The 27,750-nt window shown below is 49.8% G+C and overlaps 11 protein-coding genes across 11 annotated transcripts; 6 read left to right on the top strand and 5 right to left on the bottom strand.

Moving 5' to 3' along the window:
- Positions 1–258: 258 nt before the first annotated feature.
- On the top strand, positions 259–1,211 carry VTN77DRAFT_6899 (uncharacterized protein; the record flags this gene model as incomplete). The annotated part of the gene is made up of 2 exons (XM_069423227.1): positions 259–544; positions 592–1,211. The coding sequence occupies 2 exons, from the start codon at positions 259–261 to the stop codon at positions 1,209–1,211; spliced, it is 906 nt and encodes a 301-aa protein (XP_069275788.1).
- Positions 1,212–1,757: 546 nt separating this feature from the next.
- VTN77DRAFT_6898 (uncharacterized protein) lies at positions 1,758–2,138 on the top strand (the record flags this gene model as incomplete). The annotated part of the gene is made up of 2 exons (XM_069423226.1): positions 1,758–1,930; positions 1,997–2,138. The coding sequence occupies 2 exons, from the start codon at positions 1,758–1,760 to the stop codon at positions 2,136–2,138; spliced, it is 315 nt and encodes a 104-aa protein (XP_069275787.1).
- A 1,153-nt stretch (positions 2,139–3,291) lies between these two features.
- VTN77DRAFT_6897 (uncharacterized protein) lies at positions 3,292–4,350 on the top strand (the record flags this gene model as incomplete). The annotated part of the gene is made up of 1 exon (XM_069423225.1): positions 3,292–4,350. The coding sequence occupies one exon, from the start codon at positions 3,292–3,294 to the stop codon at positions 4,348–4,350; it is 1,059 nt and encodes a 352-aa protein (XP_069275786.1).
- Positions 4,351–5,764: 1,414 nt separating this feature from the next.
- Positions 5,765–7,509, top strand: VTN77DRAFT_6896 (uncharacterized protein; the record flags this gene model as incomplete). Its single annotated transcript, XM_069423224.1, has 4 exons — positions 5,765–6,051; positions 6,144–6,412; positions 6,467–6,843; positions 7,021–7,509. 4 exons carry the CDS (start codon positions 5,765–5,767, stop codon positions 7,507–7,509), a joined length of 1,422 nt encoding a protein of 473 aa, XP_069275785.1.
- A 1,040-nt stretch (positions 7,510–8,549) lies between these two features.
- Positions 8,550–9,737, bottom strand: VTN77DRAFT_6895 (uncharacterized protein; the record flags this gene model as incomplete). Its single annotated transcript, XM_069423223.1, has 1 exon — positions 8,550–9,737. The coding sequence occupies one exon, from the start codon at positions 9,735–9,737 to the stop codon at positions 8,550–8,552; it is 1,188 nt and encodes a 395-aa protein (XP_069275784.1).
- Positions 9,738–10,514: 777 nt separating this feature from the next.
- On the top strand, positions 10,515–12,164 carry VTN77DRAFT_6894 (uncharacterized protein; the record flags this gene model as incomplete). Its single annotated transcript, XM_069423222.1, has 2 exons — positions 10,515–11,011; positions 11,183–12,164. 2 exons carry the CDS (start codon positions 10,515–10,517, stop codon positions 12,162–12,164), a joined length of 1,479 nt encoding a protein of 492 aa, XP_069275783.1.
- Positions 12,165–13,652: 1,488 nt separating this feature from the next.
- VTN77DRAFT_6893 (uncharacterized protein) lies at positions 13,653–15,635 on the bottom strand (the record flags this gene model as incomplete). Its single annotated transcript, XM_069423221.1, has 1 exon — positions 13,653–15,635. One exon carries the CDS (start codon positions 15,633–15,635, stop codon positions 13,653–13,655), a length of 1,983 nt encoding a protein of 660 aa, XP_069275782.1.
- A 4,473-nt stretch (positions 15,636–20,108) lies between these two features.
- On the bottom strand, positions 20,109–21,674 carry VTN77DRAFT_6892 (uncharacterized protein; the record flags this gene model as incomplete). Its single annotated transcript, XM_069423220.1, has 3 exons — positions 20,109–20,596; positions 20,678–21,149; positions 21,204–21,674. The coding sequence occupies 3 exons, from the start codon at positions 21,672–21,674 to the stop codon at positions 20,109–20,111; spliced, it is 1,431 nt and encodes a 476-aa protein (XP_069275781.1).
- Positions 21,675–22,490: 816 nt separating this feature from the next.
- Positions 22,491–23,025, top strand: VTN77DRAFT_6891 (uncharacterized protein; the record flags this gene model as incomplete). Its single annotated transcript, XM_069423219.1, has 2 exons — positions 22,491–22,677; positions 22,730–23,025. The coding sequence occupies 2 exons, from the start codon at positions 22,491–22,493 to the stop codon at positions 23,023–23,025; spliced, it is 483 nt and encodes a 160-aa protein (XP_069275780.1).
- A 111-nt stretch (positions 23,026–23,136) lies between these two features.
- On the bottom strand, positions 23,137–23,601 carry VTN77DRAFT_6890 (uncharacterized protein; the record flags this gene model as incomplete). The annotated part of the gene is made up of 1 exon (XM_069423218.1): positions 23,137–23,601. One exon carries the CDS (start codon positions 23,599–23,601, stop codon positions 23,137–23,139), a length of 465 nt encoding a protein of 154 aa, XP_069275779.1.
- Positions 23,602–25,879: 2,278 nt separating this feature from the next.
- VTN77DRAFT_6889 (uncharacterized protein) lies at positions 25,880–27,679 on the bottom strand (the record flags this gene model as incomplete). Its single annotated transcript, XM_069423216.1, has 4 exons — positions 25,880–26,143; positions 26,198–26,703; positions 26,792–27,407; positions 27,476–27,679. The coding sequence occupies 4 exons, from the start codon at positions 27,677–27,679 to the stop codon at positions 25,880–25,882; spliced, it is 1,590 nt and encodes a 529-aa protein (XP_069275778.1).
- Positions 27,680–27,750: the final 71 nt, after the last annotated feature.

Genomic DNA, 27,750 nt, shown 5'->3' with positions numbered 1-27,750 from the left:
CTGTCACAATCAGTATAATATTGTTCTCAGCATAAGTGCAATCAAATTAAGGAGTCAGATAGCTACTATGCCTGTCATTTAGAAAGTATTTTGTGTTACAAAACGCGCACCGTTTTTGCAATCAGCTGTATGTTTCATCCCTGGCTTGGCCACAAATTTTGCACACGCTAACTTCATCTCGGAGAGTGAACTCCGCCGCAGCTCCGACACCAAACAACACTCTCATACCGTTAGGACGCGGCACCTTCAGTCTTCAGCATGACGGAACCACTGTTAGAAAATTCTCTGCGGAGTCCAAGGTCTTACTTGACTGTTGGTTTTCTTTCATGGAAGGTCCTTTTGTTCTCGGTATCTCTACTGAGCCCGCGTCCCGGCTATGACACCTCAACGACATTACTCGAAGGCGTCGGCGACTCTAGCCTGCTGCCCCTGATCAGATGGGACGCGATATATTTTACCGAAACCGCACGAAGAGGGTATGTTTTCGAGCAAGAATGGGCGTTCAGTTGGACTCTAACGAGAGCAATGGCTTTCGTTGCGAAATGTAGTTGGCCTCGCAGTATTTGGATACAGCTGTACTGACGCGTTCAGATCTTCAACTCGTTGGAGTGCCGCCGGTCACTGCTCCAGCATGGGCCGGTATATCGATCGCTAACGCGTCACACTTTTTGGCGGTCCTGTTGCTGTATGAATTGTCGCTGAGAATCTTTGGACGAGGCCCGAAAGGTGGGAGTTTGGCTCTCGTCACAGCTGGGCTACACATTGTCTCTCCAGCTGGGCTTTTCCTGTCCGCACCTAACGCAGAAAGTCCGTTTGCCCTCTTTCATATCCTGGGAATTCTTTCGTACACTGAAAGCTTTCTGTGTCGACGCAACGGGGCGATCATGAGGAGTGATCTGTTGCTTCTGCTTTCCGGTGCGTCTGTTGGGGTGGCCACCGCTCTCCGAAGCAATGGTCTGATCAGCGGCTTCTACTTCGCCTACGATGCCGTTCTAGAGGGAAGTCAAGTGGTTCAAGGCAGCGTCTCTTTGATGCGAATTAGAAAGCTCGCTGTCATAGTGATCTCTGGGTTCTTGGTCGCTCTAGGATTTGTTCTACCCCAGATCGTGGCTTATCAGGAATATTGCGGCTCAAAATCGCTTGAGCAGAGGCCATGGTGCAGTGCAATGCCGCCCAGCATCTACACATTCGTGCAAGAACACTACTGGTAAGTCAAGGATCACAAGGAAACATTCTCTGCTAATAGCCTAGGAACAACGGCTTTTTACGATACTGGACTGTATCGAACATTCCCCTATTTGCGCTGGCTGGCCCTATACTTACTATAATGATTGTTTCATCGATATGGGGTTTCAACTTCTCAAGATTCAATATGACGGCGCAGGAAGACAAGCGCGAAGACAAGACCCGCTCATCTTCCAAGAAACCTGTGGCGGATGCTACGACCTTGCTGCACATATTTGCTGCTCCACAAGCTTTCATCGCCGTCTTCACTTTGGCCGCTGGACATGTGCAAATTGCCACCAGGCTATCATCAGGCTACCCGGTGTGGTATTGGTGGATCGCAGATTTACTAATGGACGAATCTACCAAAACTAAGAAATCTGGTTGGGATGCGCCGAAATGGATCACAAGATGGATGATCATGTATGCCCTCATTCAAGCGGGCCTGTACTCCAGCTTCTTGCCGCCAGCCTGATTGCAAGCAAAATTAGAATTGTACCCAGCAGATGTAGATACCTAATAAAGCAGGCATTATGGTGTGCGAACCGGGCGAAGTTGAGGCGACAAGACTGTTTACTGAAGCATTTCTCCGCGCTTCCACGAGTCAGCGTGATGGCTTGCGTGGGATTCTTGTAGCCTGGCCCATGCCACATAAAAGCTTTAGGACCCGTCGCCAGGGTCTTTCCGGACAGCTTCCAGCAATCGCGTAAGTACGCCGCAGGCATGAATTGTAGTGCGTGTTCGTGGCGCTGATCCATCTTGCGGACTTAAGACGCGGCCGCCTGCGGAACGGGAAGCTGACTGATCAATTCAAACGCAGCCAGCCCAAGCTCACCAATACGGCAGGAGGGACAGCCAGAGCTCGCGCGACCTACACTGACGTCGCTGATACTCCACGTCAGCCGTCTGTTTGAGCATCGGAGGAGAAGCCACATATTTGTGTGGCGTGGAGCATCGTTCTCGTGCATTATTGTCACCTCTGTTGTTGTTGTGGATTGCGGTACTCTAGCCAGCGGTCTCACACGTCTATCTGCATCATCCGACTGCGGCAACCCGAGCTGCGAGCGGCGACTCGGGCACCTATCTGCGTCTCCGCGAGGAAGTTTTCTCTCTGCAGGAATCCAGCCTAAGCATCTTCAGGGTCTGCAAGCGATCGTCGAGTTCTCCGCATCGAATAGTTTCAGGGCTTTCGCCGAGGTGCTGTCAGTTCACTCCTAACACGCGGGTGTGTGACCTTCCAAAACCGCATAGGGCTAACTTGCATGAAGGTATCGCCAAAATTGATCAGACCTTTTATGACTGCTTGAGCTCCCAAGTATCAGCTCTGAACTCCCCTTGCCCCGATTATGGGCAACAATGAGCGGCTGGCAGATCTCCTGACCAGCCTTGACCGCGATGGTCCTGGTATCTCCAGAGCCACCTCACCAGGCGGCATGCCAGAAACACCGGATGGACAGAAGCTGTCTAGGAGGAGGCCAAGAACATACCCATATTTCAAAACCTTGCCGTACTCGGTAGAGTCGGAAACGCAGCGCTATGAGAATCTCGATGAGATCATTAAGCATCTATACATTGCCGTCGAGGCGGGCGATTTTGCCCCCGGAGCGGCTCACTGGACCAGGGAGCTTCGAAGCTGGCTACAGCTCAAGTTCGACTTGACCATTGATCAAAGGGTCAAGCTCGTAAAGCTCTACTATGAGCTCGCTTTGGCTCCGGGGATCGACCCCAACGTCGCTGAGCGCTTCGCTAGCACGTTTATGATCCTAACAAAGTAGGTCAAAGCTCTAGCTCTAACCCTAGCAGCGTGACTTACCTTGAATAGACGCAAGCACTACCTGCGGCCGATGAAGGACCTGACCTTAGACTGGAAACCGCTATTCAGAGAACTCAAGGTCTTCGTACTACCTGCTGAGACCGGTCTGGTTCAGGCACAGATTGTCAAGCGCAATCACAGAACCTTGATAAAGATGGCAACATTCGCGCAGCTCTACATTGATCCAAATGAGATACCTGCCATGCTAGAAGAGTTCTTGCCATACTTCAAAGCGGAGTGGAAACTACGACGAGATGCTGGCCAAGGGGTTCCTGATCCGCACTGACCGCGGCATCCGCACAGCGATGAATTTCCAGGGCGAGACGGTTCATTTCGACGCGACCAATCCTGCAGCCCGGGCGTATGTCTGGGACAAGGCCAAGAGGAACTACTACGACAAGGGCATCCGCGTGTTCTGGCTGGACGAGGCGGAGCCGGAATATAATGCATACGACTTTGACAACTACCGCTACTACCGCGGGTCGAATCTATCGATTGGCAATATCTATCCTCTTGAATACACGCGCGCCTTCTACGAGGGCATGACGCAGGCCGGCCAGACGAATGTCGTGAATCTGCTGCGGTGCGCATGGGCTGGTTCCCAGCGGTATGGCGCGCTCGTCTGGAGCGGCGATATCGCGTCGTCCTGGGAGTCGTTCCGATGCCAGCTGGCAGCAGGCTTGAACATGGGACTGGCGGGGATTCCCTGGTGGACGACAGACATCGGCGGGTTTCACGGCGGCGATCCTCGCGATGAGGCTTTTCGCGAGCTGTTTGTGAGGTGGTTCCAATGGGGGACCTTCTGTCCGGTGATGCGTCTGCACGGGGACCGCGAACCAAGAGAGCCACAGCATGGGACAACTGGAGGGGCTACTTGTCGTTCTGGAGCGCCGAATGAGGTGTGGTCGTATGGAGAGGAGGTGTATCAGATCTGCGTGAAATACCTACAGATCCGCGAGCAGCTGCGGGACTATACCCGGGGGTTGATGAAGGAGGCCCACGAGAGAGGCAGCCCTGTTATACGGCCGTTGTTCTACGAGTTTCCAGACGATAGTCACGCCTGGTCTGTAGAGGATCAGTACATGTATGGAGAGAAGTATCTCTGCGCGCCGATCCTGTATCTCGGGCAGAAGAAGCGGAGCGTCTACCTGCCGGCTGGGAAGTGGATTTTCTATGCTGATGGAAGTATCATTCCTACCGAGAGCACGCCGTCTGTGTCTTACGACGGGCCTGCGACGGTGGAAGTGGACTGTCCCATTGAGAGCATGCCGGTTTTTATTCGGCAGGAAGAAGAGGTGCTGCGGAGCAGGTAATGTAACTGATAGAATAATAATATTATTATCATTGCTTGATTGCTCAGTTGGTTGATTACGTCGATTTATCAACCTAAAAAAAGAAAAGAGAGAGAGAGACGACATGAAATAAATGAATAAAGAAAGAAACCCAGAACTAAATCAATGAAAGAATTCTTACCCTAATTAATTCTACAAGGGATATAAAGTCCGGGAAGTGAATATGCATTTCCCGTCTATTTAGTTAGCCCTTGAACTGACCTCCTTATTTCACTTCATTCTATTTCTATATTCTCTTTCCTTCCCCCGAATTCTAAAGCTCACATACCTAAGAAAAAATAAGATTAATGAAAATCCATCCAAATACACTACTAATACTCCTCCTCCTACCCTCGTATTTCCTCCTCCTTCTTATATTTCGGTCAAGGAATACTACGTATTGGCCAGGTATAATAATATATAATATAAGAGAAGGATTAATCTATTCTACCTGATTCTTTATCCCTGTACTATGCTTGTAACTAGTGGTACCTGGGTATTTATCAAGGCATCAAGCTTTATCTAAAGTAGGCAGATATTGTATGCATCCTATATCTATCATAAATATCTATCTTCCCCTAATCAGGGCTGTGAGACCTGTCAGCGCCTATGAGTCCTAGGCGGGATGAAGCAAGCAAGTACCCGAAACGAAGGAAGGAGATGGAAACTGGTCGACCACGAGGTTAAAATCAGCCCGGTTTCCCATTGTCTTCATCCTTTCTGATAATCATCACTGTTTTCTTCTGTTATTATACTAGGAGTTCTTCTAGTGGTCTAGTGAAAAATTCAGTCATTCTCTCGTTTCCGTCAACAAGATCATTCATATATAATAGGTTTTCCTAATGATTTTGTTTCTGGAGATAGTTCTCTAGAAGGCTGTAGTATGAAAGAGCTGCTCATTTCTCGATGGATGGATTACCTGCCTAGCTAGTTGGATTAATCAGATGTAGATGCAGAGGCTTGCTCAGGCGGTTATCTCCAAAGAAGCTGATTGGGAAGATAGGAGTCTTCGAACATTTATTTATTTATTTATTTGTTCTATTTATTTGCTTAAGTCGTAAAGATAATGATGTCGCTGATGCTTACTTAGACTACAGAGTACAGCGCAGTAATTGGTAGATATTTAATTAATCCAGCCAGGCAGGCAGGCAGGCCCCCTGCCCTGCAGAAACAAATCGTAGCCACTGTACAGTTCACATGTAATTCATTAATTTACTCTGCAAGGCTGACGATTGCGACACCAACGGCTCCGCTTTCGCCATCGCCATAACATAACGGATAAGATAAGATCCAGTACTCTATCCTCACCTCACCTAATCTCACCTCATCTTACCTTAATTGAAACAAACAAACAAAGCAAACGAACAAATCCCCCTGTCAGTTACCTAACTGGATGATGAAAGTCCTCATCTCCGGCGGCAGCCTCACCGGCCTCACCCTCGCACTAGCCCTGCAGCACGGCGGGATCGACTTCTTGGTGCTAGAAAAAGGCGAGATTGGGCCCGAGCTGGGCGCATCGATCGCCCTGCAACCGCAGTCGATCCGCATCCTGGCGCAGCTGGGTGTGTGGAAGGATATTGAGGAGATAGTCACGGGCCTGGAGAAGGAGAGGGTGTGGCGGGTGGATGCGACGAGTGGGCATGTCTTTGAGAAGGCCGGGCAGTTGGGTGTTATCGCGGCAGAGTACGTTTGCTTCTTTTTGTTTGTCTACCTGTCTAGGTACCTAGCTAGCTAGCTGGACAATATATGTGTGTCTGTGTAGCTGACGTCTGCAGCCTCGGCTGGCCGCTCATCTTTATCGAACGGCGCAGACTGTTGCGACTCCTGTACAGCCATATCCAGGACAAGAGCAAAGTGCATGACCACACTGCCGTCGTGTCGTATGAGGAGGACTCGGATGGCATCATCGTGACTACCGCGGACGGCCGCTCGTTCAGAGGGGACATACTCATCGGTGCAGACGGCATCCACAGCCGCGTGAGGGCGGTGATGTCGGAGCGGATCAGGAAGGAAAATCATGCGCTCAGCAAGGAGATCGACCAGGGTAGCGATAACATTCCCCTTGACGTTGTATTCAGCGGTTAATGCGTGCATCCAGCATTCACAAGCGAGTACCAGGCGCTGTTCGGCATCTCTCGCTGCAACGCCACCTCCTTCCTGCCAGACAGGCACACGGTCTATAATGTCTCCGGCAATAATTACTCGGCCATCGTGACAGCAGGCCAACCAGACCTGATGTTCTGGTTCTTGTTCGTCAAGACATCGCGGACGTCCGGCCGTAACATTCCTCGCTATACCGATGAGGATGCCCAGGCAGTCATTGACTGTTATGGAAGGACTGCTCTGGGACCAAAGAAAACGATCCAAGACCTGTGGGATACCAGGCTCACTGCCACGCTGGTGCCGATGGAAGACGGGATTGTCGAGCAGTGGAGTCATGGGAGAGTTCTTTTGCTGGGCGACTCTGCGCATAAGGTATGCACATGTTCTCTCTCTCAGACAAAAATGGCGATCGAGTCGCTTCGTCTCTCTCTCCCTCTGTCTCTGCTTTTATTTTTCCCTTTTTTGTTCAACACTCAAGAAGAGGATTGTATAATAACCAGTCATATCCCCTGATATACGACTCCCTGACTGCCGGACTAACTGCTGCAGGTGACAATCAACGCCGGCCTAGGCGGAAACCTCGCCCTCGAAGCCATCACCCACTTCACCAACAGCGTCGTCTCGCTCCTTCAGCGCAATCCACAGCCAACACTACCAGACCTGACAGCACTCTTCTCGCACTTCAACCGCGTCCAACGCCCCCGGGCAGACATCGTCCGGACGTTCTCGACAATTATCACCCGCAGCGAAGGGCAGGAGACCTGGTTCCTGAAGTTCCACGCGCGGTACATTTCTCCCTGGCTGCTCTCTGACCAGGCTAGGGCAAGGCCGTTTCTCAGTTTCGCGCGGGATGCGCCCTGGCTAGAATTTGTGCCGTTGCCGGTGCGGGTTGGGGATTTACCGGTCAGAAAGAATGGAAAGGAGAAAACAGGGCGGTGGATGCAGAGTATCGCCAACTGGTCGGTTGTTGGTAGTGGAGCGGTGCTGGCGACTGCGACGGCTGCAGCAATCTCAATCTGGCGGCGGTATCGGAGGTGATGTGCCAGAGGTACGAAGGTTCAGACATGATTTGATATTGTCCGAGTGACTCGTATATAAGCAGCGACTTTACCAACAGTACGTAATGGCTGAACCTGTCTTGCTTCATGTATTTATTGGTAACATGCCTGTCCAGAATGAAAAATGAAAGCTCTCATGAGACACGGAAGACATGTCAGGAGAGTATGTGGGCGGGCGAGTGAGTGAGTAAGCAAGTAGAAAAGCTTGGATTGCACTCGTAGAAAGGGCGAGAGTCGGAAGCTGGCGGGAGGTCACTCATATAAAAGGTACCTAGGTAGATATTTATGCGAGCGCAGCCCTGACCCTAAGCCCTAAGCCCTGGTTCTAAGTTAAGCCCTCGATCTTGTGGCAGGTGACTTCTGTTTTGTACATGTGACGATGCGAATCATGTTAGATCATGTTGTTCCCTGTTCCTACTTTATTATATGCCTGTGGTTCTTCTTCTTCTCCCACGCTGTGAATCATATAAGGTAGTTCCTTTCAAAAACAGATCCAGAGTTCGTTTCCTCATATCTAGACCTACGTATACTGAGAATGTACCGTCATCTGCTTGCTTGCTTGCTTAAAGAAAAGCATTCATTCACATCCTCATGGATAGACAAGATGATTGATCAAGGACTCTCTAGGTACATATGCACATACATGCTGACACCTGATGTTCTCCTTATGGACTAGACCTGCGAAAAAAAAGAAAGTGCATTCAAGCACTCTTTCCCTATTTCTATTGTCAATTCACTTTTTTAAAGAATACCTTCCTTTGTCAGTACCCCTAGGTAATATACCTAGTTTCCAGGCGGGCCTCAACATATCAAAAACGGCCCAGCACGGCAAACTGCTCTGTCTTCTGGTCTAGCATATTTTCCTTTTTTTTTTTTTCAAAGAACAAAGGAGAGAGCATTCAACATTATCTAACTATCACTATGGGCGTTACTGTATCTAATTCGCATCAAGTCTAACCCAGCCTGACCCAACCGAATCTAATCTAACCGTACAGTTTCGTCTGTCTCGTCCGACTGTTTCTACTCGATATCGACCCATCTCCTCGACTCCGCCGACTTGTAAAACGCATCAATCACCTTGAGGATCTTCACGTTGGTCTGGAGATCGCAGCAGCCGTGTTTCAGCGTCTCTGTCGTCGCACCCCTCACTCTCGCGAACAGCGACTCGAACTGCCGCCGGAAGTAGGCCGGCAAATTCGATGTCCCATGCGGCAGCTCCGTAGGCATCTTGGTCTCTCCCGCGGCGAAACTCCCCCTAGCTTCTCGCAAGTACAGCGTTGCAACAGGATAGTCCGGCACCGCGTGCAGCGACCCGTTCGTGCCGTAGATGTCGATCGCCCACTCGTTGCACCATTCCGTCGGCTCCCAGGCCGTCATGTCTAGCACCACCGTCTTGTCGGCGTACTCCATGATTCCCGAGCAGACATCTTCATACATCAGCGTACCGACGCCAAACGCCCCCGTCGTGACCGTCCCTGTGAACAGATCCGGGATCCAACCCACCACTGGATGCGGCGGTCGCGGGGGCAGCTTGCGGATCGACGAGACGACTCGCTCGGGAGCCCCAAACAGGTCGATCACGTTCTCCAGCGAGTGGCAGCCCTCCGTCTGCATGATTCCTCCCAGGTCCTCCGAGATCGACTGCCACAGGTCCATCCCCGCGCCGGACGGACACCCCCCGTGGAACCGCGCCGTCGTGATGTCGCCCAGGACACCTTCGCGGACGACCTGCCGCGCAAAGTCCAGCGCCTCCGAGTAATGCATCTCGTAGCCGAGTTCGACGGCCAGACCAGGCCTCTTGGCCTGGATCTCGTCGGCGAGTTTGTAGAAATCCTCAGGGATCGCTGCCCCGGGCTTCTCCAGGAATAACCCCTTGAACGGGGCCGGATGGTCGATGGCGAACCGCGCCCATCGGGGCACGTCCGGGTCAAGAGCGTGGATCATCACCACGTCTGGATTCGTGTCGAGCAGCGCGCTCGGCGTGTCGAAGCGCCGTAGACGAGGCAGCCTTTTCGCCAGTTCGGTTGCGATCTCATCGACCTCTTCGTAGAATCCGGCAAACTCGAACCCGCCCATCTTCTCGAGCACCGCGAACCGGTACATCACGTGGGGATGTCGTGTGCCGAGGAAGGCGATCTTGATGGGGGGGTGGGTGGTGTCGGCTTTCGCGTCATCTTTGAAGCTCCACGAGCTCTTGAGAATGTCCATGACGACTTATGGATGAATCAATTGGCAATCACTTGTGTTTGTTGTAACGAATGTCTCAATGACTTCTCCGGAAATGGTCAACAATTGTCGTCTTCGCGACCCTTCGATGTATTTCTGTGTACCTTCTGTCTGAAGGTGAGAAATTGATCAACGAACAAAGTTTGACCGGAGACTAGTTGCTAATTGAACTGTGTGTGTGTCAAGTCACTGACAGAGACATAGTATGGTGGTGAAGCTGTCTAAGCCTGATAGGAGAGAGGCGTCACCGACCAAACGCTCGCAACCAGTCTGGCAGAGCGGAGATATAAGATACTATCGCTCAATTCCTCCATTCTCACATATTCTCTTGAGCAAGATCTTGTGCAGTCCGGAGTGCTCCAGACCGGTGCAATATGCCCGCACAGGGCGCTTGTCTCCACTCCACCACGCCTAACGTCATCCCACGCAGAGAGGAGATAGGATCCCGCGCAAGATATCCATTCGACTAGCCGATAGGTGTGGATCTCGATAACGATGGAGACACAGCTAACAACGGGTCGGATTAGCATGGCTCTGGTTCCATCGTTCAGCTCTATGATTGGCCCCCCGCACTCTGATGAAGATAGCGGCTGCTCGAGCGGTGTCATTTCACGATAACGAGGTCAAGGGCAGCATAGGACCCGTATTATAGCGATTGTCAATTAAAAGGGATTGATCGCCATGGATCAGGATCCGGTCGCGCCTGTTTTTCTTCTTCTCAGCAAAAGGTGTGAGAGCCTCAATCGATAGCTCGCAACAATGGGCACCGCAGATCTTGAAAAGAATCCATCGATCATGGATGATGTGAAGGATACAAACGAAGAGACGATACCGATTGATGAGTCTGGCATTGCCGTCGTCGAAGCCCAGGTCTATGATACCCCTCCCAGAGGGTATCGCATTGCTGGGATCATGATTCCCCCGTACCGATCCCCGATCGTCCAGACAATCATTATCTCGTTCGTGCACCTGCTCGTCGTGGGCATGTTCAACGTCCTCTCTGCCCTGGGGGGTGGCGGGCAGATCGATCCCACGACGAGCAACAACGCAAACACCATCTTGTATAGCCTGTTCTGTGTCTTCTGCTTGATGTCCGGGTCTGTCTGCAACTTCCTCGGTCCGAAAGTCACTCTGGCGGCGGGCGGCATTGGGTACTCGCTCCTTTCGGCTTCTTTCTGGAGCTATAACCATAACAAGAACCAGGGGTTTGTGTATTTTGGCGGCGCGACCTGCGGTATCGCGGCAGCGTTTTTATGGTAAGGAGACTCGTGTGAAGAAAGAAAGAAAGAAAAGAAAAGAAAAGAAAAAAGAAGAAGAAGAAGAAGAATCAACTGCTGGGGCGTGCTTCATGAGTAAAAGATAGATCTGTCATGGCAAAGATGTAGCAATCGTGGCAAATTGAAACGAAACAAGCTGACAGCTAGTAGGACCGCCGAAGGATCCCTGATCATGTCTCTACCGCTGGAGAAAGACAAAGGAAAGTACATCAGCATCTTCTACGGGCTTTCCTTCTTCGGCACTGTCATCGGCGCCATCATCCCGACGGTCGAGAACTGGGGCGTGAGGACAGCCGGCAGCGTCAACGACGGCACCTACATCGCGTTGTTCATCCTGATGCTCCTGGGTAGCGTCGTTGCCTGTTGCATCTCCAGCCCGTCGAAGATCGTCCGGGCCGACGGCACCCGCGTGCTGGTCCCCCGCCAGACAACCTTCGTCCAGGAGCTGAAGAACGTCGTGCTGGCCGTTAAGCGCGAGCCCTGGATCATCCTCTTTTTCCCCTACAGCTTCGCCGGGCTGTGGTACATCCCCTACCAGAGCAACGACTTTAACGGGTACTTCTTCGACCTGCGGACGCGCGCCTTCGGCAGTCTCTGGTTCGATTTCGGCCAATTCTTCATGGCCGTCTTTATGGGATTCCTGCTCGACCTGAAGCTGCTGGGCAGCAGCCGTCGTCGGCGCGCCTTCATCGGCTGGACTTTCCTGTTCGTCCTGCTTAACGCCGTCTTCATTGGCGGTGTCTTCCCAATGCGCCTGTCCCACCGCGGTGTGCCCCCGGCGCATCTGATCGACGTGGACGACGGCGGGAGGGCAGGCGGGTACATCGCGCTGTACATGTTCTACGGCGCCGTTGACGGGGCCTGGCAGACGTTTGCGTGGTGGGTGATGGGTGCGCTGTCGAATGACCCGCTGGTGCTGTCGATCTACTCGGCCTTCTACAAGGTTTTTGGAGCGATGGGCGCGGCCATCGTTTTCAATCTCGACGTCCGCCAGATCAGCTACCAGGCCATGTTCGGTAGCTATTGGGGGTTGCTGGCGGGGTCAATGGTCTTTGTTTTGGTGTTGATTTACAAGCGAGTTGAAGATACGTCAAAGGCGGGGGAAATCGCTGAGAAAGAGGTGACGGAGTAGGTCGGCATTCTGGAGTCACTAAATAGCGTTAATTCAGATACCTACACGGATGAGACACGTACAATGATGCACAGATTTGTCCTGACTTGATTCTTGATTTGAACTGTTTTATCAGGACTATGGCGAGAAATATATCCAGGGAGCCCGCTTGGAAAGGAGATTAGCTGGACGACGTGGCCAGATATGAGCTACCCAGGGGACGCGTAAAGGTTATTATCAGCCGTAAAAAGGACTATGCCAGGAGACTTACAAGAGCACGGAATAAGATTTGAAGAAATGGAAGGAGAAGAAGATGGTTTGTGTCCTTTTGTGCGTTTCCTTTCCAAGGCAGAAGATGGGGAGGGACCTCAGTAACGTAACCTTTTGCCAGTCAAGGAAGGCAGGTGTCTACACAACAGATAGACGAAGGCTTGGGGGGAAAAAGTTCTTGAAATTGTTCCATAAAATGGAAAATCGGAGGGGATCCAATTTGATCAATTCGAAGTCAAGGAGAGGATGACGGCAGCCCGTCCACGTCGACCTCAACACTATGCGCTCTAGATTAAAAACGTAATGTTTTTACACAGGCCCAGCACTACCATAATTTTTCTCCTTGTATATATATATATATATATATATATATATATATGAAAGAAGGCTTACATCGCTCATGAAATATATTGTTATTTGTTACTATCCTTGGGTGAAACCATCCTCGTTGGACCTTACTGTACATACATAGTACTCTATATATACATACCTACTAGGGTGCATATCGATCAAGATCAGATGCTATCTATCCACGTCTTGCGCGGGAGTTCAGACAGATTACCTACCTAGGTAGGTAAGAATATTGTTCAAAAATCTGCGAGCAGCTCTCTCCTTCCTCACTTGAACACTGCCGCTTTAACGGAGTGAGCTGGGTGAGTCAGGTGATCAGACTAGATATGAACTCTGGGTTCACGGCCTGTAATACGCTAACCATATTAGACCTAGCGCAATATCATGCTTAGTTGGTAAGCAACAATGTCTTCCAGCTCTGCTCAGTTCCGCTATGGCCAATCCGAATGTTCGACTATCGTTCCTCTGATCTGGCGTTGACAGAAACCAACCCTCCAATCACGTTTATAACAATGAACGAAATGAAGAAGATTATTGACCCTCAGTATAAGAAACTAGGGAAGACCAATGGCTCCTATGAGACCTCCTGCTCGAGTCATCTCCTCGCCCCCAAACAAAGTGTAGCGGGATGTACAGAATAATCACGGTAGCGTACGGATCAATTCCTGATCAGAGAATTCTGTCGTTTATTCGGAGAGGAATTGAGATAGAAATGCTTCCTTTAACACTACCCGATACTATGAATAGCAAGTGTGGTATGAATATCAAGTGTGGAAATTAGCTGCCAGGGATCGTGATTACCATGCTCACTGGATCCAGTAAGAGATTAATTCGTTATCCCGAGACAGCCACATCGAAAGCAAGTAGTGAAAAACGAGCTACAGACGTCTAGCCAAGAGCTTCCGTTGTTTCCACGGGCAGAGCAAGAATTGCAGGGGAGCCAGCCGGACTTCCATTTGCGTTCCTGGGAGTGGTTCGTGATCGGATTGACTCGATGATATCTGGCATGGACGTTGCAAGCCCGGCCTGAACGTAGGTGGTCTGGTTGCCAGGGGGTCCACAGCGACCCGACAATTCACCGTACAGAAGCCCACATACCTTTCCGTTGCCATCAATAATGAACGAGCCAGAGTCTCCAGCCTCACAAAATGAGGCCTGAGTGTGTTCAGTTTGTCTAGTAGACTTGTCTAAAATGACATATTCTTCCGTGCGATTATCAGCGACTTTGACCTCTGTTCCTTTTTCATCATAACGGATGCCGTCCCTCTCCGACCAATTGCAGTAAGCAAGAGCACCATTGCACACCCCAGCTGTGAGGTTGCTGGTGCGGCCGATTTTGACGTAGTAGGATCCCTTTTCCAGCCCCCCGAATTCTACTAGCGGAACACCTTCGGGGGCAAAGAGAGTTCGACGAGTGTACATTGAGGGTATTTTTGGGGGGGGAATGGCTGGCATCCTATTCGGACCAAAGAATTTCTCACCGGCCGGATTGGTAGCTTCCACAAAGGCCCAATCAAGGATGCGGTTGTTAACCAGCGATTTGCCTGAAGATACCAAGACCTTCCCAAGGGTAAAAGGCATCGATCTGACAATCTGTTGCTTCTCTTTGAACTCAGTCAGCTGCTCCTCGAGGTACTCAATCCGGTTTTGAACTCCGACAGAAGGCCTGGCCCCGACCATCTTACGTTCACGTTGTTCTGCTCGATCCTTCTCAAGTTGTTCCTGCCTATCGCAGATAGAGTTGTCGGCATCCTGCAACGTCGCTTTTATATCTTTGTCAGCAAAATAAAGGACCTCGACTTGAGTAGCATCACGCTTAAACATTGAGGACCCAAATTGGTCAGCCTGAAGAAGCAGAGGCTTGTCTGATGAGCTAGGAGGCCGAATAACATGATAATTCGTCAGAATACCCTTATGAGTAATCCCGTTTTGACTAAGCGTGACAAAGCCGCCCATCGTGCCTCCTCCTCGTTCGCCCTTGATCCCAATCGAAAATCCTAATTTTGGGTGTCCATCGCGTGACATACGCCAGAGAAAAGAAGTTCCAGGATCACCCTCCTGAATCTCTTCCTCTCGGGGAGGAGTGGTCAGTGGGGATGCGCCTCCCGGTAGGAATTCGACTGCTATCGAGATGTGGGTAGGCGCATGGAGAAGTCGCTTGATGGAATGCTCAAGGCTCGAAAAATCGCAAATAGTGCCTGGATCCACCATAACGACGATAGTTGGTAGCGCATTGTCCTCGGTACGTCCAACATTGAAAATAGAGAGGACTCTCCAGGAAGAGCCAAGACTGACATCAAGATGGTCAATAAGCTGTCTTTTGATCTCTTCGTAAATCACGACGGCGTGATGACTAGGGTCTATGGCAAATAGAGAGGGTAGGAAACAGCGGTCAAGGTGGACAATTTCAACGTGGACGCCATCAATGTCATGAGAGATGAGGAAGCTATGAATCGCGTCTTTTGCATCACCTAGGACGCGAGGAACAACATCTTGGAAACGGAATTTCAGCCTGAGCATGACCACTGGGGTATCACCACTAGGGTAACCTGGTTTCGTGACTTCATCAACTGCAAAGAGAGGCCTGTCCTGGAATCCGTGGTCTCTGAGGATGCTAAGTATGTCGGAGTAGTAAGCTTGAATTCGTGTTTTAACAGACTCAGAAGCGCAATTGGCAACAAGAGGGTAGGGCAGCGGATTTGGGACACTCGTAGAGCGATATGGATCGCTGCGGTACAGATACTGCTCAATAGACATCTCTCCACTTGCGTCATCGGATTCGCGAAGCTCTCGGCGACGTTTCCGAGGAGAATCCGGAGGCGTCGGGAGAGTAGACGCCTCTGGAGGCAATCTTGGAACAGGATCTGTCATTGTGACCAGAGAATCGACCGGGGAGGATCAAATAAAATAGTCTTGCCATATGGTGATGTCTTGTACTGACAGTTAGACAAGGGAATCATGTAAGGGCGAAAGACCAAAATGATGATGGTTGTGTGAATGGGAGTAGAAGAAGGAATGTCAGCAAGTGAGAAACCTGGGTGATTCATTGGGAAGGCAGCAGTCAGCAGGTGATGCCTCACAAGGTAGTCGCAGGGAGCTGCCTAACATAGTCACTGCCAGCTGCCATGCACAGGCTCATTTCGAGGAACGAGACTGCCTGATTTTTTCGACCATGGTCAACTTACCTGAGTGAATGATGGAATTGATGAAACCTTAGAACTCTGAATGAAGTTTACATGTACTTGATATTACTATCCCTACATTTTGGCATGAAGATATGGTAGAAAATGGAGCTAAGCCTAATTGGGAAGAAGACAGAAGCATTGGAACCTTGGAACTTGGGAGGCAGCAGTTACTGGGTAAAATGCAGCATCATCGAATCCAGCATGGGCATTTCTTAGCGTTGCTTCGCCTTTCTCCCAGACTATGTAGGTATACCCTACCTACATGTAGGTAGTCACTAGTCAGATATTTCCTATGTAACGTCCCTTTTTCTGCTCAAATTGAAACAATCAATCCAGGAGCAATCTTTGACTGAGCCAGACCTGCGCGTGATACTGCCCTTGTGCCTCTAGGGTCTGAGCATCCCTATGGGCCTAGATGGCCAGGCCCTGTCCTAGGCCTATTCCCTGGTGCTGGAACCTATCTATTGCTGCCTGGGAGTCTAGTAAGACCGTGATAGGCCCCCTGCCCTAAATCCTTAGGGCTAGTCTCAAGTCCCTATATGCCCCTATAAGCTCCGCATCAAAGACTTCCTTTCCCATACCTAGGGGGATCTCCTGTGTCTGCTAGACCCCTTGGGGGTTCTGCCATGCAATGCCTGCCCCTATGTGACCATTATCTAGTTTGGACAAAGTCTGACCATAGGGTTAGGCCTGGGCGTGCCCCGCCACCTCAACGCCGATTTCTATATAGGATTCATAGAAAAGCCGACTTTTTGACCACACAATCTATATAGACATCATCTAGATCCCTTATCGGCCTTCCATTTAGCCAAACGCTTCTTCTGATGGCGTTTGAGCTCTGGCATAACCTTCTTCCACCATTTTTGTATGCGAATTTCTTTAGCGTTGGCTGCGCGCTCATAGGCCCTCTGTGCCTTCAAAAGCTCATTCTCATCTTTCTGTTGTACAATAGACTACGCTTCTTCTGAGTATATAATACCTCCTTTCCTAATAACCTGTTTGCGAAGTTGCTTGCGTAATCGGCGTTGATTTTCGGCGGCTTGAGTATAGCGAAGATCATCCTTTAGTTCCGCAGCTAAATGAGGCATCGCAATTGTCCCTGTTATAAAGAGATCTAGCTGCCGTGCAACTCACTCTGAAGATAGAGATTCATCTCTTAGTCTCTTAGCACTTCTTTCTAACTCCTGTAGTGTTTTTGGAGTACGGAGGCTCGATCCTGACGTTTCCGAATGCGGCGATGGCGGTGAAGGTGGTACTTCAACTTGTAGGGCAAGGCGACTAATTGCTTTTGTATGATCAATAGGAATAATCCCTGCTTCACAGAAGGCGCTTTTGATTGCATTTGGTTTGAAGGTAATGAGAAATTCAACACAGTCAAAGTTGGAACAGCCTGTCCTAGTAGCGGCATTGATAGCCTTTGCATGGAAGTGCTTGTAGTTGCCAAAAAGCACTACATTAAGCGGCTGCATGAGATGAGTCTATAAGGCGATAATATAAAAGGAATAATCCCCTTTACTTCACAGAATTGTAGGAATTCATATGTGCAATGAGAATCATGGCCGTCAAAATAAAAGAAGACGATGAGCCCCCGTCCACCAAAGGAAGCTAAATGTATTGAAATTTTGGATCCATTGGAAGGCTAATTGATCGTTTGAATACCCTGAATCCAATAAGCCAACGAGGTAGTTATCCAGAAGGTTTTGGAACCATGGTTCCTTACGATTTTTGGCCGCAATAATGATCATTGGGGGGAATACTGATCCATCCCTGGAAACTGCTTCAATGATGGTAACAAGCCCCCAATTAGAAGAATTGGTAGTCTAGGCCTCACTTTGGATGCCAGGTTATAATCCATTGATTCTGACCAATTCCAATCGAAAATCCAATCTCATCCGTATTGTAGATATTCCCAGGCTCGGATACCTTTCTTGTTGATCACTTCTGCAAGCCGTTCATACCAGTCCTTGATTTGATTAGGGTGATGAGCCAAAACCAATCAACTTCCAATTCCTTTTGCCTGCGAACATAGTTTTCTTTATGCCTTTGTAGGAATCTAGTGACCCAATGCTCCCCAATCTCCGGAGGTGGTGAATCACCTGTATGGCTCTCTCGAAGAATCGAATTAGCATATTTCTTGATAATATCATGGGTAGGGTACAATCAAAGCTCTTCTATAGTATTAATATAGTGACAAAGAGCCAATTCCTGCATTGGATTGAGCCATAGGTTCGTTCGTCGGCGCTCAGAACACGAAGGTCGACCTCGTGCACAAAATCGAAGCCGATCATAGGAAACATTATATTCCCTTGCCAACGCACTGTAATTGGGCTTTTCTATATTGCGAACACTAGCAAGAGCCCTCTGGATCCTATCCTCTATATAATGATAGAACCAAGCCATTGTGTGTGGAGTTATAACGGTTCAAATAGAAAGGTTCGATTTTATGTAGAACTCGGCGTTGAGCCTATATTCGGCGTTGAGGTGGCGGGCACGGGCTTGTGAGTGCCGGAGAATTTTAAAAAAAAAATTCGGGATAAACCGTTTGCGGTCTAGACCCGTTGGGCACGGATAGCTTAGTGGTTTCACTGATTCATTCTGACTGCCTTGAAGGTGAGAAGGAGGTGCCTTGTTTTCTTGTTAGCCAGAACAGGCCGCACTACTCCTGACTAACTAGTTAACGGAATCCACCACCTTCTCGATCAGCCCTCCAACCGTCTCGCGTTCAATATAAACAACCACCAAAATTTCAACCAAATCAGCTGAAGTCTTCATCAAGAAGGCAGTTGAAACAATAAAAAAGGCCAAATTTTAAATATGCGAGCTGCTGCACGGCGTACGATTTCTACTCTTCGCGACCGGCTTCGAGGAAAAGCTCTGCATTGCCTCTTAGTAAGTAAAAACCAATTCTTTGAATAGTAGAGATCGGCTTCTAACTAGCAGGAAAACATCATAGCACATAAAAAGAGGACAAAGAGAAAGAGTAAAAGATTAACAGTCTTCATGAAATCAGAAAGTGGAGGAAAGAAAAGATCAAAGAGTTAATAATAATAACTATGGCGTCGAGGGTGAGCCGGCGCTGCGCTAGCCGCGACCCCGTCGCGCGACGATCACCCCACTCACCCCCCAGCTCACCTCGATCGCGCGAGCTCAGGGCGGCGATGCTCACCTACTAGAACAGAAAGGGCAGTCGACAGGGTGCCCGTAGATTTTTGCTCGGTAGGTAAGTAATAATCGTGGGTAAGCGGAGCTAGGTGGGTCAACCCCGCGTTGAGATGGAGATGTGGACATGTTAAGTTACCTAGGTATGTGCTCCGTATTAATTAATATCAAATGGTTGAATTGAATGAACTAAACTTCTTCTACTTCTTCTTTCCCAGAAGAGAATACGTCTAAGTATGATAGTGGTAATGATATAATAATTTGATCGAGATCTGTCATTTGATTCTGCTGTGGTATGATCAATTTATCGCCTTATTGTTTTATTGTTTTTTTTTATTCAATAACTCTACACTCCCTAGAGATATTTTCCCATTCTGATATGATAAAAATAAAAATAAACACTGGTATAATGAGAACGGCCTCCGCAATAATTTTAGATCCAGTGCTGACAGTTTATTTGCAACAAGTGCGAACTGGATAGATAGATTGCTTGGACAGCATTTCAGCAAGTCCTTCTACGGCATGACTTTAGAGATCATCATCTTCATCACATACATCGTCTTCATCATAGTGATAATCGTCATCGTCATCGTCGTCGTAGTAATGACACCTTCTTCAGCAGGTGATATAATATTGCTTGCTTGTTCAACTGATTCATTACCCGTGTTCAGTTTCCCCAAAATTGATTCTTGTCTCATTTGTTCCTTTATGAATTGCAGATTCCCAATAGGAAAGAAAGCCCAGCCGTTTATACATAGTCTCCTCTGGTAGATTTGGAGTCTTTACATTGATTATTTACAATAACAGGGACTACAACATGTTAGCGTAGCGTATAAGACATTACATGACTTTTCTTCTATTTATTGTCTTTTCTTTCTTTCTTTCTTTCCTGTAGCCTTCCTAGGCAGTACCATGATAATGGGAAGACTAGCTCAAGCAGTTAACCAAGTCTAAACACCGATACGGTTAACATGCATCATGCCCACTGAGGCGTGTCATCTTATCTCTTCAATGTCGGGACAAACCACCAGCTCAGACCCATCGCCACGATCAGCCCCAGCGCCATCGGCTGCATGATTTCCACCCCCTTTGCCGTCGCAATGGCCCCCGTCAAGGCCGGCAGCACGCTGCCACCCAGCTGCGCCATGACGAAAATCAGGCCCAGCCCACTGGATCGTACCTTGCGCGGAACCACCTCGGACGCCACCTGGATGGCGGCCGCAAAGAAGGGCCCGTTACAGAAGCCCATTAGGCTCCATGCCACTGCCGTCACAACGCCCGAGCAGACCAGCCAGGCGATTAGTTGCAGGGCCATGGACGCGATGCAGAGGACCGTCAGGGTATAGTGCTCTCCGCCCAGCCAGTTGTGGGTTGGATGTGGGAGCAGCAGTCGGCCGATAAACAGACCGGCCGTGTAGCCGGTGGGCACGTATCCAGCGCCGGAGAGAGGGAGATGTCGAACTTGGTTGAGATAGACCACGAGCCAGCCTGTGTTACTCAGAACATGATTCACTACGAAATGAAATTTGGGAAATTCATTTTTGACAGCAGAACGTTCTCTTGACATACCTGAAATGGTGAGACCCGCCCCCAGATAAAAGAAGAAAAACAGACTGATCAGCCAGACTTCCTTTACCTGGACTGTCTCCTTCATTTCGTTGATCGCAGTGCGCAACTTGCCCATTTCTGGATGATGCTCAGCTGGATGAGGGTGAGAGGCAACAGGCATCGCCGACTCTGGATCGTCTGTCCGGAAGAAGGGAAGAGAGAAGAATGCCGCCAGCAGCAAGACGATGTTGACGACGCCCACCCCCATCGGCAGGAAGTAGTAAAAGGACCATCGCTGCGGATCGTGCGAGGCGATGGAGGTCGCAATCAGTGGCGCTATCAGCAGGCCCAATCCGTACATCGCATGCAGCACGCCCAGCCACAGATGCGAGGCCGAGATGGACGAGACGAACATGTTGGCCTGACTGTCCTGGAACGCCTGACCTAGGGCAGCAAAGAAGAAAGAAATCGCGAAGAGGGGGTAGGGAGGTATCTACACAATTTCTTAGCCTAGGCTTGTGCCTATCAAATACTGCAACGAACTTACCCAAACCCGCAACACCTGGGCCAGGATATAGAACAAGGCCCCTGCCAACAGCGTCCCTCTCAGACCACAGTACACAGTCGCAAAGGACATCAAGATGGCGGCAGCAAGCCAACCGGCGAAACTGGCGCCGTAGATGACGCCGACCAAGCCGGTCGTGATGTCGTACTGCTCAATGAAGTACGGGACCAAGGCCCCGATACTGCCGTCATTGAGGCCAGCGATGAAGAAAGATGAGCAGCAACTGATCATCTTGAGTTTGACAGAACTGGCGGACGGGCGGCAGTCGTTGACACTGTCCTCTTGCTGTTGCTGCTGCTGCTGACTTGGCGCATGACGCAGGTGCGATAATCCAGTTTGATATTCCACTTCGACTTCGGCGGTCACATTCGATCCATTGTCCTGCAGCACACTGACAGAGTGCAGCTCAATTGTCTGAGCATCCTGCTTGTAAGGAATCTCCTGTATCTCCATGGATGTTGATGTTGAGTCCAGAATGCATGACTGCTTCTCAATCATCTTCGCGCTGTTCACCGACTGTTGGAGATTTATATGGAGAAATATTGAAATGGCGGGGTGGAGATAAAGAGGGGAAATGAGACAGGAACAGCCCATTCTCCACCGGTGCGGAGTATCGGAACAAAACGTCGCCAACTGAATGACTTAAGCGATTAATTACTCCGTATGGAGTAACTAGTTGCAGTGCCATGTACAGAGTACTTTGTCCACTCGCGCCTCCTGCAGATCATATCTCGTATCTCGTATCTCGGAAATTCCCGACAGGGCAATAATATATATTAGGCAATATCTATATAATAGAAAGAATATTAAATCACGATAATCTAGTAATTATTAACCTACTCCTTTAGGAGGGGATAATATTAACAAGAAACTACAGAGTACAGTAAGGAGAATTGGTAGGAAGTTCGCCTAAAGATGATATGACCTAACTATGTAGTTCTGAACGTAGTTTTTATTATTATCTACTCTTTCTAGGTGCTCCCAGTTCTTATAGTACTATGGCTAAAGTTTCCAGCGCCCCACTAAAATCCAACGCGTTTTCTTGCATCAAATTCTCAACTCAATATCTTTAAATCTCTATAATATGCTACTAAGGGCTCTGCATCCACTCCACTTTCGTCGAAACGTTGGGTTAAGGATTGTATGAGTAGACTGAGGTATTATTCTTACTTTCTGACCATTTATTGTCGGTCGACTTGTTAAGAGCACGTCGTTTGCGCTTGCTCGGATTCCTCAGTGACTGTCATTTACTTCTACCGCAGAATACAGATGCAAAGCTGGAACCAGTCATCAGTCATCAGTTGTTATTTTCCACTTTCTTCACAATTATCGCCATATTCTACCACAGTTATACGGCCTTTCCACCGTCGGAATGATGAATCTGGTCCACCTGTCTCTTCCTCAGGCTGTCCCGCACCGGATGTTTCGACCGAAACAACTGATCAATCTCCTCCAGGTTCCACCCCCTCGTCTCGATAAACGTGAGATAGATGACTAACACCCCAAAGGCGTCCCACACGATGTACAGGATGTAGTACCGCCAGCCGGAATGCGCGATTGCGATCGGCGGCACGTACGTGTTGATCACGTTTACTGCGTTGAGCATCAGGTTCATGTATGCGAGGCCTTTGGCGCGGTTGTTGTATGCGAGTACCTCGCTGGGGTAGAGGGCTTGCATGGGGGTCTGCAGGAAATCGTGTCAGTTCCCAGCCGGAGACTTGTATCCCAGTTAATTCTGAATAAAAAGAAACCAGGGATGGCAGGACATACCCACGCAAAAGCAAACACGACGAGGAAAACATAGAGAAATGCAATGCCCGTCCCCCCCACAACTGGTCTACCCGCCTGATTCGCCGTGCAGGCCGTGATGATAATGACGCACATCGTCATGCCGGCGCTCGACGACATCAGCAGTTTACGGCGACCGAAGCGGTGGATAAAGCGCAGGCCAGACAGCGCGGCCGCCATCATGATGGGCGTCTGGATCGCGTTGAGCAGGAGCTGTGTTTTGCTGTCGGTGATGCCGGCGGTTTTGACTTGCAGTCCTCGTTAGTCGAGGCAATGTATCAGCAAGCAGGGGATACCTACCCATCAGGGGAAAGTAGTAGCTGGTCGGGGGAAGATCCAGCTGGCCGAACCACGCGATACAGGTCACTAGAAAGGTGCGATGACGGTCCTCACGCGAGTTGAACAGGCCCCGGAAATCCCAGAACCGTTTGTCAGAGCCTTCCCTGCTGATGACCTCTTGCATCTCCTCGAGTTCGAGCTCGGCAACCTTCGATCTGGGGTTGCCATCGCCGTGATACCGGACCAAGATGTCTCGCGCCTTGTCGATCTGTCCTTGCGCAACATACCTGGTATTCCACGTCAGTCGACACATTAATCAGATTGCTGCAGCATCTCGTCTTACCAGCGCGGACTCTCCGGGATCAACCACACAAAGAGAAGTACAAAAACGGAGGGCAGGCCCTGCACCGCCAAGGGCAGACGCCACACCAGCGAGCCAGCGTTCTTCGAGAAGCTGAGCCCGTATTCCAAAAATGTCGACACAATCGTGCCCAGGAAGAAGCACGCCTGGAAACCTCCCGTCAGCTGGCCGCGGTACTTGGGATAGGACATCTCCACCACGTAGCTGGGACCGGCGGCCTGGACGACTGCGACACCAGCCCCGAGGATGACGCGCCCGGCCATCAACATGTGCAGGTTTTGGCCAGCTGCCTGCAGGATGGCGCCGACAATGCAAATCGCCGAGCCCAGCGCCATGCCGACCTTGCGGCCGTACGTGTCGGCACAGGGGCCTGCGATGAAGGAGCCGCCGATGTTCCCGATCACGTATAAGGCAGCGACCAGGCCCTGGTTATTAGTGTAGATGCCGAAGAAGTCGGTAAAGGAGGAGATGGCCGTGAGGCCGCCTGTCTGTATCAGTATCTGCTGTCAATACGGCAGAAATTCAGCTAATGCAACTCACCAAAGGTGTTGGAGTCGAATCCATTGGTCGCTGAACACAGGTATCCAACGAAGATGCACAGATACAGCTTGAGGAAGCTCTTCCTGAACGGCCGCGCATTCTCCTCGAGCAGGGCCGCCTGCATGCGCGACTCGTGCATGGCGTCCTGCGCCAGCCCCAGCCTCTCATCGTGGTATACTTCTGGCTTGGGAGGCATTGTTGCTAGTCACCTCACCGATAGACATGCTGGTCAGACGACAAGCTGTGGGGATGTCGATATGTATTTATAACATGCCAGCAAGTAAGGTAATTGCAAATCTGGGGTTGGTCTGGATCGGAACACTCCCCATGGGGCCCTAGTTCCCCGCTCGCTGTCCAGCCATCGGACAGAGGGTAATAGTTACCCCGGAGGAAGTACGGAGTACTCTGATAAAGAATACGGACTATCTCCCGATGGGATGATCATGATCAGCATTGCCGATTGCCGTTCTGGACACGGAGGACGTCCTCCGCATTTAGGGCAATTCGGATGCTCTCCTCCGCGCCTCTTTGCAGCTGCTAGCCACGCGCGCAAGACGATTGGACTGTGGTCCAGAAGTTCTAGTGCTTATAAGGAATTCCGGACTGTACACAAGACAATGATAAGAGAATAATGTCAAAAAGAAAGGGATTTTCCTGCCATATGTTGGGAATTCCCCGTAAAGATGGCATGGTTGGTGTGCCCCTTACTGAGGAATCAGCAAGGTCAACTATCATACAGCACCGGGGTCATATGCTCCGTCGCACGTGTCCATAGAAAAAAAAAATGTTTTCAACTACTAATGGAAAAAACGCTATTATTTTTATGCTGAAGCCTTAGATTCTTCATTCCACTCATGGCGTAATAATCAATCAGGTGATTATAAAACAAAACTTTTTGAAGTCAAGGCCTCACATATTGTCAACCAGAAAACATCCAACAGTTAAAGGGTATTTGTCACGCCATCTGTTTTTGGCTGAGTGGAATATTCCAGACTCCTATCTTTTTAGCTTAAGTAGATAATAATAATAAAGAGGGACATTTAAGTTGGAGCTCTACCATATTGGATATTCATATCACATCATATCATATCATTATTTCGAGTATCCATCAGCAGGTACTGTACAAATTAATGTACTGGCCTACAGAAACTTTTCAAAGAAAAACGACGCCCAGAAAAAGAAGATCGCAGAACCAGTTGAGTCGGTAGATAGTGGCAAGCTAAGTCAAAGTTACACGTACATACATACATACCTCATCAGACCTTCGAATTCTGTATGTCAAATTAATTACTGGAAGGTAAGTGATCTCTACTTTATTCAGAGGTCCCTCTAAGCTGCGTAGACAGTCAACTCTATGGAAGAATGAAATTCTAACATTGCCATGGGCACGCATTGCCCTGCCTTAATATCTGACCTCAAATATGCCTTTTTCTCTGTAGACATGTTTGATCCTGTCACTTTGACGATATCAGCTCCCTAGTAGACAGCTATAATCACTGCCATGTCATGATATAGTAGGTGTCTCCATCTTTAGCATATACAAACTTGTCATGTAATGCATCATCACTTTGAGTTTGGGCATTGCATACTACAGTACCATTCTAATAGTAACAGGTTCTTGTCGCTTTCCTCACAAAATTAGCTCTTTCCACAAATCACTTGGGCCTAGGTACTATCTGGGTCATATATGTCATGTATTTAACTGCGGCTCTTCCACATGCATCACCACAGCCTCCTTCTCCTTAAACGCCCCCTTAATATTGACCTGGACATCATGCACCGCCGCATCCTGGATCTTGGTATGGTACGTCGGGAAGTCCTTCACCGACACGCGATTCTCAAACAATTCGTCGAGCTCCTCCAGCGACCGGCCCTTCATCTCCGGAATGAAGAGGTAGAAGAAGATGGCGCAGACGAAGTTGGATCCTGCCCAGATGTAGCTGTATTTGGGACCCTACCGTTTATGCCCATTAGTGAATGAGGTCAATGAAAGAAACGACTGTCCTACCCAGTTCAGGTCCGTCGGGTTGATGAAATACGGCGTGCAGAAACTGGTCAGCCACGCCAGAACGTAGCCGATCGCAGTGGCCGATCCGACCGTCCAGGCACGAAGGCGAGAGCTCACCAGCTCGGTCGCGACAGGGTAGCTGGCGGCCCCAACACACCCGTTATAAAAGAACTGGTAGATGGCGACAAACGCGACGATGGCCTTTCCGGCGGTAGTCGTTCCGGCTTGCACGCTGTCCGCGATCGCCATGCCCAGGTAACACAGGCCGCACGCGATGGAGCCAAATATAAGTATAAATCTGCGGCCCACGAGATGGCGGATGGAATACATGCCGCAGTTGACGCCGATGAACCCAAGGCAGGTGTTCATAATGGAATATTGAAATGGCTTGTCGATGCCTGCAATCTCGAAGAAGTAGGTCGTGTACGCGATGACGAACCAGGACCCGGAACCGGCTTGCGTTCCGATGACGCCGTAGCAGAGGAGGGTACGACGGAGGTCGGCACCTGATTCAGTTCTTAAGATGGTGTTCTCTCACAAGAGGAGAAAGGAAAAAAAAGAGAGAGAGAGAGAGAAAGGAAAACAGCTGCTAACCTCGAAACATATCCCAGACACTGACAGATTTGGCCACCTTCTTCTCCTCCTCCACCCCACGAACCATCTCCGCCCATTCCAACTCGAGGAATTCCGGATCCAAGGAGTCAGCGCGCAGCGTTTCAAGAGACCTGCGAGCCTCCTGCTCCCGATTCCGATGCAGCAGCCAACGAGGGGATTCCGGAACAAAGAATAGCCCAATCCCTAAGATGGTCGGGACAATGTACAGAGTTGCAATGGGGATGCGGTACGAATTCTTGTTCAGGAGAGTCTGAGTGTAATTGTCGACCACAGTCCCCAATATCGCGCCGATGTTGACCCAGTACGCGAACAGCGCGACCATCACGCCGCGCAGATGGGCGGGCGAGATTTCGGCCGTGTAGACGTTAGAGAAGGTCACTAGGAAGCCGTTGGAGAAGCCTAGCAGCAAGCGGCCAAAGTAGAGCACGCCCTTGTCTGTGGTCGCGATTTGGATCGCCAGCGCGACGAAGTTCAGAATACAGGCTGCCCAGAGAGCGTACTTTCGGCCGAGGAACGCGCTGAACACGCCGGCCACCAGAGAGGAGATAAAGGCACCGAGCGTGAGGAGGGAGGTGATGAGTTGTTGCACGGTGCTCTATAATACAGTCAACTTAATCATTACCATGTCTGGGGTGAAAAATGGAAAAAAAAAAAGACACTCACGTTAATCCCATACCCCAACGGACTGCTCGGATCCACGTAGCCAAAAACCTTCAGGAACCCCGGCATGGCCTGCAGCGCACCGATAGCGGCGCTGTCAAAGCCATATTGCATATTCGCCGTCGCGACGATACACGCGATTATGAGGCATTTCCGATTCGCCCATAGCGAAGTCTCTGGGATTGCAACAACGTCAGAGCCAGGCATGGTGTTGTTGTGAAAGAAGCAAGGGCCGTCAATGGCGAAAAGTTATCCTGAAGATGACGATCAGGACAGAC

This window comes from Rasamsonia byssochlamydoides (genome assembly GCF_041956645.1).
Source record: "Rasamsonia byssochlamydoides strain NRRL 3658 unplaced genomic scaffold VTN77scaffold_54, whole genome shotgun sequence".
Classification (NCBI taxonomy): Eukaryota; Fungi; Ascomycota; class Eurotiomycetes; order Eurotiales; family Trichocomaceae; genus Rasamsonia; species Rasamsonia byssochlamydoides.
The sequence above is the reverse complement of the archived record's forward strand: the minus strand, read 5'-3'. Positions and strand labels throughout refer to the sequence as shown.